Here is an 11765-nt window from a genome sequence, read left to right as displayed (position 1 = left end):
GCCGAGTTTATCACTGCGCATGAAGAAATGACCACCTCCAACGTTTGGTTTATGTTTTATAAGCATTTTTAATTTTATTGCTTAAATCGCATTTTCTCGGCGAGCTGAGCGCTTTTTCTGAATTTTGCCGCTCCCGTCACTCTGGTTAGGTTGGCATCGAAAAAAACGCTCTCGGGTGCTTTAGAGTGCCGAGTTTATTACTGCGCATTAAGAAATGACCACCTCCAACGTTTGGTTTATGTTTTATAAGCATTTTTAATTTTATTGCTTAAATCGCATTTTCTCGGCGAGCTGAGCACTTTTTCTGAATTGTGCCGCTCCCGTCACTCTGGTTAGGTTGGCATCGAAAAAAACGCTCTCGGGTGCTTTAGAGTGCCGAGTTTATCACTGCGCATGAAGAAATGACCACCTCCAACGTTTGGTTTATGTTTTATAAGCATTTTAAATTTTATTGCTTAAATCGCATTTTCTTGGCGAGCTGAGCACTTTTTCTGAATTGTGCCGCTCCCGTCACTCTGGTTAGGTTGGCATCGAAAAAAACGCTCTCGGGTGCTTTAGAGTGCCGAGTTTATCACTGCGCATGAAGAAATGACCACCTCCAACGTTTGGTTTATGTTTTATAAGCATTTTTAATTTTATTGCTTAAATCGCATTTTCTCGGCGAGCTGAGCGCTTTTTCTGAATTGTGCCGATCCCGTCACTCTGGTTAGGTTGGCATCGAAAAAAACGCTCTCGGGTGCTTTAGAGTGCCGAGTTATTCACTGCGCATGAAGAAATGACCACGTTTAATAAGCATTTTTAATTTTATTGCTTAAATCGCATTTTCTCGGCGAGCTGAGCACTTTTTCTGAATTGTGCCGCTCCCGTCACTCTGGTTAGGTTGGCATCGAAAAAAACGCTCTCGGGTGCTTTAGAGTGCCGAGTTATTCACTGCGCATGAAGAAACGACCACCTCCAACGTTTGGTTTATGTTTTATAAGCATTTTTAATTTTATTGCTTAAATCGCATTTTCTCGGCGAGCTGAGCACTTTTTCTGAATTGTGCCGCTCCCGTCACTCTGGTTAGGTTGGCATCGAAAAAAACGCTCTCGGGTGCTTTAGAGTGCCGAGTTTATCACTGCGCATGAAGAAATGACCACCTCCAACGTTTGGTTTATGTTTTATAAGCATTTTTAATTTTATTGCTTAAATCGCATTTTCTCGGCGAGCTGAGCGCTTTTTCTGAATTGTGCCGCTCCCGTCACTCTGGTTAGGTTGGCATCGAAAAAAACGCTCTCGGGTGCTTTAGAGTGCCGAGTTTATCACTGCGCATGAAGAAATGACCACCTCCAACGTTTGGTTTATGTTTTATAAGCATTTTTAATTTTATTGCTTAAATCGCATTTTCTCGGCGAGCTGAGCGCTTTTTCTGAATTGTGCCGCTCCCGTCACTCTGGTTAGGTTGGCATCGAAAAAAACGCTCTCGGGTGCTTTAGAGTGCCGAGTTTATCACTGCGCATGAAGAAATGACCACCTCCAACGTTTGGTTTATGTTTTATAAGCATTTTTATTTTTATTGCTTAAATCGCATTTTCTCGGCGAGCTGAGCACTTTTTCTGAATTGTGCCGCTCCCGTCACTCTGGTTAGGTTGGCATCGAAAAAAACGCTCTCGGGTGCTTTAGAGTGCCGAGTTTATCACTGCGCATGAAGAAATGACCACCTCCAACGTTTGGTTAATGTTTAATAAGCATTTTTAATTTTATTGCTTAAATCGCATTTTCTCGGCGAGCTGAGCACTTTTTCTGAATTGTGCCGCTCCCGTCACTCTGGTTAGGTTGGCATCGAAAAAAACGCTCTCGGGTGCTTTAGAGTGCCGAGTTATTCACTGCGCATGAAGAAATGACCACGTTTAATAAGCATTTTTAATTTTATTGCTTAAATCGCATTTTCTCGGCGAGCTGAGCACTTTTTCTGAATTGTGCCGCTCCCGTCACTCTGGTTAGGTTGGCATCGAAAAAAACGCTCTCGGGTGCTTTAGAGTGCCGAGTTATTCACTGCGCATGAAGAAACGACCACCTCCAACGTTTGGTTTATGTTTTATAAGCATTTTTAATTTTATTGCTTAAATCGCATTTTCTCGGCGAGCTGAGCACTTTTTCTGAATTGTGCCGCTCCCGTCACTCTGGTTAGGTTGGCATCGAAAAAAACGCTCTCGGGTGCTTTAGAGTGCCGAGTTTATCACTGCGCATGAAGAAATGACCACCTCCAACGTTTGGTTTATGTTTTATAAGCATTTTTAATTTTATTGCTTAAATCGCATTTTCTCGGCGAGCTGAGCGCTTTTTCTGAATTGTGCCGCTCCCGTCACTCTGGTTAGGTTGGCATCGAAAAAAACGCTCTCGGGTGCTTTAGAGTGCCGAGTTTATCACTGCGCATGAAGAAATGACCACCTCCAACGTTTGGTTTATGTTTTATAAGCATTTTTAATTTTATTGCTTAAATCGCATTTTCTCGGCGAGCTGAGCGCTTTTTCTGAATTGTGCCGCTCCCGTCACTCTGGTTAGGTTGGCATCGAAAAAAACGCTCTCGGGTGCTTTAGAGTGCCGAGTTTATCACTGCGCATGAACAAATGACCACCTCCAACGTTTGGTTTATGTTTTATAAGCATTTTTAATTTTATTGCTTAAATCGCATTTTCTCGGCGAGCTGAGCACTTTTTCTGAATTGTGCCGCTCCCGTCACTCTGGTTAGGTTGGCATGGAAAAAAACGCTCTCGGGTGCTTTAGAGTGCCGAGTTTATCACTGCGCATGAAGAAATGACCACCTCCAACGTTTGGTTTATGTTTTATAAGCATTTTTAATTTTATTGCTTAAATCGCATTTTCTCGGCGAGCTGAGCACTTTTTCTGAATTGTGCCGCTCCCGTCACTCTGGTTAGGTTGGCATCGAAAAAAACGCTCTCGGGTGCTTTAGAGTGCCGAGTTATTCACTGCGCATGAAGAAATGACCACGTTTAATAAGCATTTTTAATTTTATTGCTTAAATCGCATTTTCTCGGCGAGCTGAGCACTTTTTCTGAATTGTGCCGCTCCCGTCACTCTGGTTAGGTTGGCATCGAAAAAAACGCTCTCGGGTGCTTTAGAGTGCCGAGTTATTCACTGCGCATGAAGAAACGACCACCTCCAACGTTTGGTTTATGTTTTATAAGCATTTTTAGTTTTATTGCTTAAATCGCATTTTCTCGGCGAGCTGAGCACTTTTTCTGAATTGTGCCGCTCCCGTCACTCTGGTTAGGTTGGCATCGAAAAAAACGCTCTCAGGTGCTTTAGAGTGCCGAGTTTATCACTGCGCATGAAGAAATGACCACCTCCAACGTTTGGTTTATGTTTAATAAGCATTTTTAATTTTATTGCTTAAATCGCATTTTCTCGGCGAGCTGAGCACTTTTTCTGAATTGTGCCGCTCCCGTCACTCTGGTTAGGTTGGCATCGAAAAAAACGCTCTCGGGTGCTTTAGAGTGCCGAGTTTATCACTGCGCATGAAGAAATGACCACCTCCAACGTTTGGTTTATGTTTTATAAGCATTTTTAATTTTATTGCTTAAATCGCATTTTCTCGGCGAGCTGAGCACTTTTTCTGAATTGTGCCGCTCCCGTCACTCTGGTTAGGTTGGCATCGAAAAAAACGCTCACGGGTGCTTTAGAGTGCCGAATTTATTACTGCGCATTAAGAAATGGCCACCTCCAACGTTTGGTTTATGTAAAGATGTGGATTAGTGGTTAGGGATGGAGCACTATGGACGAGTCCGGTTAGAGAATCTTGCATCAACTTTATTCTCAACAGCAGTGAGTGTACAGGTTTCCAGGAGTGTATGTTAGTGGGTTTGAGTGTGTACTTGTATACAGGTGTGTATATGTGTGTTCTAAATGTGTATGTACATGTGTGTGTGTGTGTGGGTGTGTGCTATACAGAAGGAAAACAAAGAGAAATAATGTAATTAGATTATGACAGTCAAATTACATCATCTAATAAACATATGCATAAACAGCTATGTAGGAAATCTCAACTACAATAGCACCATGCAAGCAATAACAACTGATATACAGGGCCATAAACTTTACTACTGCTACCACCCTTAATGAACATTCAATAAGTGCGTTACTGCCGCTTTAAGACGTGCACTGCTGGCCGACGGCACTCGGTGTCGGTAATAACAACGTACAGTACACAACTGAACTAAACACAGTAATACATTTCTAACGCTATAAGCACACGTTTGACAAACATATGACGCTAGTACGCAGACAACATGGCGGCACCCCGTGCGAAGCCATTAACCACGCGCTTATCCCATACAAGTTATATTCACTCGTACCAGCAACAGGAAGTAAACAAAGATATGTTCGCTCCCCCAAGTGTACAGGCCAGTCTGCTAACTCACCTGGGGTTTCATAAACGCACACAAATGTCACGGGAAAAAGGGGTTTGTAAGTCCGTTTTCCTCCCTAAGCGCGAGACCAGCAAAGGAGCGTGCAGCGTTCTCATAAGTGTCCCGCTTTCTGAGGAGGCGTTCAAGTGCACCTCGGAAAAGTCGGTGTCGGATCAATAGACTTTCGGACAAAGCCGCCCCCAACTGTCCACGTGGCAGTTGAATCAATGGGAGAAAGTCTATTTGGTAGTCCCTTCTTCGTCCTTGTCGTCAACAGCTGGAAGAAGAATGAGTCTGGCGACAGGACGAACATAGATGCGGTCTTTTACCAGGACCGTGGCAGTCCGAATGCGTCCATCTGCTCCTGGATGCGTCAGGGTAATCCGACCAACGGGCCATGATGCGCGGGGGAGTTGAGGATCCACGATCAGGACAACGTCGCCTATGGAGAGTGCCTTACCATCTTTCCTCCACTTACTACGCTCCTGGAGCCCTGGAAGGTAGTGACTGATGAAGGATGCCCAGAAACGATCGGCGATGAATTGGCTGTGCCTCCATCGTCTCCTTCCTAGGTCACTGGGGTCATAGACAGCTTGAGGAAGGGATGAATCATGACGACCCATTAGGAGGAGGTTAGGTGTGACTGGATCAGGATCCGAGGCATCTGATGACAAATAGCCGAGTGGTTTTGCATTTAATATCCCTTCAACTTCCACTAGAGTTGTCATAAGGACAGATTCAGGAACAGTCTGGTCTCTAAGGACAACACGGAGTGCGGACTTGATTGATCTCACTTCCCTCTCCCATGTGCCACCAAAGTGCGGCGCACTAGGAGGATTGAATCGGAAGGATATTTGCTGTTCAGCAAGTTGGTCTTTCAACTCAGGTGCCATGGCAACGACGGCTTCACGCAACTCCCTCTCACCACCGACAAAGTTGGTGCCATTGTCCATGAGAAGCTCAAATGGTCTCCCGCGTCGAGATATGAATCTTCTCAAAGATAACAGGAAAGCGTCCGTGTCCAGGCTCTCCAACAGATCCAGGTGTACTGAGCGAGTTGTCATGCACTTATACACTATACCCCACCTTTTCTCAGTGCGGCGACCGATCCTCACTTGAAAAGGTCCAAAGCAGTCAACTCCTGTTGAATAGAATGGTGGCTTATAGAGTCGTAGTCGAGCTGGCGGGTAATCAGCCATCTTCGGTACATCCGGTTTTGCTCTCCATCGTCGACACTCCAGGCATGAATATTGATGCTTTCTAATGGCCTCTCGACCACGAATTATCCAAAACCGGCGTCTGAGCTCAGCAAGCACGCGTTCTGGTCCCGGGTGCAGCAGAGAATCATCCGCATTCTTAATGATGAGCTTAGTCACATGATGACTTGGGTCCATGATGACTGGGTGGATGGTTTCCAGGTCTAGTCCTTCAGCATGCCTCAATCTACCACCGACTCTCAGTAGCTCTGTGGTTTTGTCGTATTCTGGTGACAGGGATATAAGATGACTGTTTACAGGAAGAGCACGTCCAACTTTGAGGGCTCTCAATTCCTCAACAAAGCAGTCTTCTTGGGCCTTTTGAAGCATAAGCTTCTCTGCTTGAAGAAAATCTGTTGCTGAACACTTTGCTGTGGTGTTAGTGTTGGCCGCCCCATGAAGGGAGCTAGCGGTTTCCTGAAGTAGCTCTTGCCAAGTGGAGAATTTACTCAGGTCAGGATGTTGTGTGGGCAAGGCGCTGGAGACTGCTCCCACGAAGGCTGACTTCCTTAACTCGGTAGTGTCTGCTTCTGCCTCAGATGAGGGCATGATGGGCCACTCACTCTCCGGCAAAAGGAGGAAATGTGGACCTTTGTTCCAGCGGTGATCCTGCACCATCTCTTTCAAGGTGAGTCCTCGGGTTATGTCATCTGCGGGATTGTGTAGACTACCAACATACCGCCATTGAGATGGACTGGTAAGATTCTGAATTTCTGCTACACGTGTTCCAACAAATACTTTGTAGCGGCAGGATTCTGATTTAATCCAGTGGAGCACTGTTGTGGAGTCAGACCAAAGAGTGATGTGCTCAGGCGTTACTGTGAGCTCAGTCTCGATCACTTTTGCCAGCTGTGCCCCTGTAAGTGCGGCGCTGAGCTCGAGACGCGGGATGGACAGCTGCTTACGCGGCGCTACTCTCGATCTGGCAAACACAAAGGAAACGAAGACTTGTTGTCTGTCATCCGTTATTTGCATGTAAGCTACTGATCCGTAGGCACGCTCTGAAGCATCACAGAAGATGTGAATATGACGGGCTGCATTGACGGTATTTCCACTGGCTGGTGAATAGGGACGAGGTAACTTGAGTTGCTGCAGAGTAGGAATTTCCTGCACCCAACTCAACCATTTTCCGAGAAGTTCAGATGGTTGAATATTGTCATCCCAGCCAATGTTAGCCTTCCACATGTCCTGGACAAGCACTTTACATCTTGTGGTAAATGGCACAATGTAGCCCAATGGGTCGTAAAGCTTGGCAAGGACGCTGTAGACGTTACGTAGAGTGGCAGCTGGAGGCTCGTTAGAGCGATGCTTATAACTCAACGTGTCGCTCAAACAATCCCAGCACAGTCCAAGTGTGGGTTCTTGAAGGTTGTCACTGGCCTTGGACAGCCATAGCTCACTGCTAGTCGATTGTGCTTCAGGGGGTAGGTGTGCGACAACTTCAGGCACATTACTGGCCCATTGCCTGATCTCAAAACCTCCCTTTCTCAGAAGTGCTCGCAAGTCATCGACCAAAGCCTTGGCATCTTCTGGTTTACTTACACTGTGAAGGCAATTGTCGACATAGAAGGACTGCTCGATCACATGCGTGAGGGGGGAATCTGGTGGTTCGTGGTCTCTGACGTGCTGCTGCAGGGCGAAGACGGCGCAACAGGGGCTACACGTTGTTCCAAATGGTAACACCTCCCATTGGTATATCCGTGGTTCAGACGTTCTTTGCATGTCCCGCCACAGGAAACGTAGGAGAGGTTTGTCTTTTGGCATTAAGCGGATCTGATGGAACATTGACTTGATATCTCCACTGATGGCGACAGCATGACATCGAAACCGCATCAGGACACCAATCATGGTTGGACCAAGCGTCGGTCCCGGGAGGAGTTGGTCATTCAATGAGAGGCCATTGAAGGAGAAGGAACAATTGAAGACAACTCTGTCCTTTCCATTGTGGTGCACCATATGGTGTGGTACATACCACGATTCGGTGACAGTTTCGGCCTCTTCCGTAGAGATCTCTGAAACGTAGCCGGCCTGAAGTAGTTTGTCCATCTCCGCACAGTATGAAGCTGCTCGAGCTGTGTCCTTGGCTAGCCGCCGTTCAGTGCAACGTAGGTTGGGCATCACAGCAGCCGGCGAAGCACAAAGTGGGATTGCTGGCTGACGCCTCAACAGTGGAGTTGCATAGCGCTGAGTACCGTCAATAGATACGCGTTCAGAGGCTGTCTGTAGGAGGGTGAGAGCCTGCTGGTCTTGCTTAGAACGGGTTGCAGTCTTCTCACTGATATAGGGAACTGTATCGATATGCCAAAGGCGTTCCACATTCTTGATAAGTTCTGTATATGGTGATTCAGTGGCGATGTGAAAACAGTAAGGCTGGTGAGAAGCAACTGGAATGATGTCTGACGGACCTTGCAGGGACCAACCGAGCCTTGTACAGACTGCCATGGGACTGCCGGATGGGCCTGATCGGACGGGCTGTGTTGGTGAGAGCAGATGGGCCATATCTGAGCCGATGAGGAGTAGAGGTTGTGCTCTGTGAATAGGCGTCAAGGGAAGTCCTTTGAGGTGCTCATAGCGCTTCTGGAGAGCTGCTACTGGGTACGTGTGCTCAGACAAGCTAAGACTATCTGCGGTGAACGCATGTCGAATGCAAAACTTCTGGTTTGGCTTGAAGACAGGGGATACATGAACGCTGACGCAGGAACCTTTCAGCTCCTTCACCTCTTGCTGGACGGTCCTAAGATGTAGCGTCTCTGGGTGCTGTGAAAGTTGTAGTTGTTCTACAGCTTGAGGGAGGATAATCGTTCTCTCTGAACCATCATCCAGCACTGCAAATGTCTCAAGGATGCGATCGCCATGATGTAGAAGCACTTTGACAACTTTCAGTAGCACTCTTTGAGGGCTTCTGGGCTGTTCGATGTAGATAGTGGGTGCTGGATTACTAACCAGCAGCACTGTCTGCGAAGACTCTTGGATGGCGTCATGCAGAACTGTAAGGTGTTTCTCTTTGCATGTCTTACACGGCCGTTTAAGCGTGCAGGCTGTAGCTTTGTGTGCCCGGCCGCACCTCCAGCATCGGTCACCTTCCTGGATCCACTTCTTAATCTCAGCAGGGGACAGTTTCTTGAAGTCGAGACATGAGTTGAGATAGTGCTCCTTATTGTTACAGAATGGGCAATAAGGGCTGAGTTTGAAAGCTTGAGGCTTCGGCTGAGGGGTCTCTTTGGTGGCTGTCTCCCTTGTACAGAGGAAGACTGATGCGGTCTTATCTCTGGGCTTTGAACGAAACTGTTCTCTCTTAGGTGTAGAAGGCCCGGTAGAGTTATAGAGAAGGGTAGCTCGACTGGCCAGACGCTTTGCTTGAGCCTTCATCTGGAGCCATGCGGCAAAGTCAGGCAGGGAGTAGGTGAGCTCTGAACCGGGCTGCAGGATGCCGCGAACGAGGCAATATTCCACAAATCCATCTCTCTGGGATGGAGACAGTTTGCTTAACAGGCGGTCAACATGGGAACCGCACCGGAGCTCGTAACCTACAGGTCCCTCTAGCGTGCGCAGCATACCGACCAGTGACTGGACAGAGAGGGCAAAGGAGTCGAATGCATCAGCATCTCCAAATTTGATGGCTGGGGAGTTGAGTATTGCCCCTAATTCACTTTGGACCAGTTGTCTCGGCTGTCCGTATTTGTCTTGCAGAGCTCCCACTGCTGCTGTGTATGGTGCCGGGTCATACATGTATGATTTGGCCAACTGCAGAGCACTCGGGAGCTTGAGCTGACCCAGGAGCACTTGATATTTATAGTGTTCGCTGAGATGAGTGTGACTGTTCATCAAGTTGTCGAGTGCCATCTTCAAAAGTGCAAAGTCGCTTTCTTTACCACTCTCAAAGAAGGGAAGTGTTGGTTTGGGAATGCCATAGGATGTGGCAATCAAGGTCTCCATGCCTGGGTAGGTCCAAGGCGGTGCAGGGGGGACGGGTGTTGCAGTTGGTGTAATGGGTTGAGCAAATGGCATTGTAGGAGGTGGTGGCATCACTGAAGTTGCCAGTGGTGGTGTTGTGAAGCTTATACTGGTAGCAGAAACACCTGGATATTGAGATGGGAGACTCGTAATCGGTAGCGTTCCAACTGCATGGCTTGTCACCGTGGGGAGGACGGGCGAGGATGATACACGTCCAGGTGGAAACGCAGCTACTGTTGCTGCAATGGGTGGTGCGCTGACAGGAACACTAGCTTGGGCACTTGTGATGAGATTAGCGGGTGGTGCTACTATCTGTCCAGGGACAGTAGCTGGAGGTGGTATTTGAACGGGCGCTGGAGGTGGCGGTTGTACAGGTGGATGCTGGGTGAGAACGAAGGGCACCCGCGGTGGCTGTGATCGCAGGGACGGCTTGGAGAATGTAGCGGGAGCTGATGAAGTGGACAAGGCATCATCGTTCGTCTCTGATAGGTAGGTCTTCACAAGACTGGCAATTTGTACCTCTTTCTCCAGCTTCTTCAAGCGCCTGCGTCTCCCCATCTCTTTAGCTAGTCTCTCTTTAGCCAAATGTGCCTCTTCTTGTAGCCGTTGTCCTTCCCTGGCTTGGGCATCCAATGCTGCAGCCTCCAAGTCAGCCTTTCTTTCCTCTTCTATTTCCTGTTGTAGGTCTGCAAGCTCCAAACCCTTTATCTCCTCTTCTAGTGCAGCTGCTTGTATGTCTGATGTGCTTTGGAGCAGACTGAGACCGTTAGACATCTGAGATGATCGTCGTGAATGTGCAGCTGACCGGTAACTTGTCAAACTCCTTGCTCTGGTTGACAGAACCTGGCCTAGTTGTCCTACAGGTGTAGAGGAGGCTTGGGCTACAGGTTGTTGAGAGGGCAAAAGAGTGACTTCATATGGGTCTAAATGTGCAGGTGGACGAGGATCTCTCTTGGGTCGGGCCGACGACTCCCGCTGCTGGCTATCAGTTGTTGATTCCATAGTGTCGGGGGAACCCTAATCCGGCTCGAAGGACCATGTAAAGATGTGGATTAGTGGTTAGGGATGGAGCACTATGGACGAGTCCGGTTAGAGAATCTTGCATCAACTTTATTCTCAACAGCAGTGAGTGTACAGGTTTCCAGGAGTGTATGTTAGTGGGTTTGAGTGTGTACTTGTATACAGGTGTGTATATGTGTGTTCTAAATGTGTATGTACATGTGTGTGTGTGTGTGGGTGTGTTCTATACAGAAGGAAAACAAAGAGAAATAATGTAATTAGATTATGACAGTCAAATTACATCATCTAATAAACATATGCATAAACAGCTATGTAGGAAATCTCAACTACAATAGCACCATGCAAGCAATAACAACTGATATACAGGGCCATAAACTTTACTACTGCTACCACCCTTAATGAACATTCAATAAGTGCGTTACTGCCGCTTTAAGACGTGCACTGCTGGCCGACGGCACTCGGTGTCGGTAATAACAACGTACAGTACACAACTGAACTAAACACAGTAATACATTTCTAACGCTATAAGCACACGTTTGACAAACATATGACGCTAGTACGCAGACAACATGGCGGCACCCCGTGCGAAGCCATTAACCACGCGCTTATCCCATACAAGTTATATTCACTCGTACCAGCAACAGGAAGTAAACAAAGATATGTTCGCTCCCCCAAGTGTACAGGCCAGTCTGCTAACTCACCTGGGGTTTCATAAACGCACACAAATGTCACGGGAAAAAGGGGTTTGTAAGTCCGTTTTCCTCCCTAAGCGCGAGACCAGCAAAGGAGCGTGCAGCGTTCTCATAAGTGTCCCGCTTTCTGAGGAGGCGTTCAAGTGCACCTCGGAAAAGTCGGTGTCGGATCAATAGACTTTCGGACAGTTTATGTTTTATAAGCATTTTTAATTTTATTGCTTAAATCGCATTTTCTCGGCGAGCTGAGCACTTTTTCTGAATTGTGCCGCTCCCGTCACTCTGGTTAGGTTGGCATCGAAAAAAACGCTCTCGGGTGCTTTAGAGTGCCGAGTTATTCACTGCGCATGAAGAAATGACCACCTCCAACGTTTGGTTTATGTTTTATAAGCATTTTTAATTTTATTGCTTAAATCGCATTTTCTCGGCGAGCT

At 47.3% G+C, this 11765-nt stretch overlaps 1 protein-coding gene across 1 annotated transcript; it reads right to left on the bottom strand.

Moving 5' to 3' along the window:
- Positions 1-3734: 3734 nt before the first annotated feature.
- On the bottom strand, positions 3735-11520 carry LOC133165958 (uncharacterized). The gene is made up of 2 exons (XM_061295890.1): positions 11341-11520; positions 3735-10862 (listed from the first exon to the last, which is right to left on the bottom strand). The coding sequence occupies exon 2, from the start codon at positions 10619-10621 to the stop codon at positions 4649-4651; it is 5973 nt and encodes a 1990-aa protein (XP_061151874.1). The 5' UTR covers positions 10622-10862; positions 11341-11520; the 3' UTR covers positions 3735-4648.
- Positions 11521-11765: the final 245 nt, after the last annotated feature.

The sequence above is a fragment of the Syngnathus typhle genome, linkage group LG13, assembly GCF_033458585.1.
Source record: "Syngnathus typhle isolate RoL2023-S1 ecotype Sweden linkage group LG13, RoL_Styp_1.0, whole genome shotgun sequence".
NCBI lineage: Eukaryota > Metazoa > Chordata > Actinopteri > Syngnathiformes > Syngnathidae > Syngnathus > Syngnathus typhle.
Note: the sequence above shows the minus strand (reverse complement) of the source record. Positions and strands in the feature narration are given on the sequence as shown.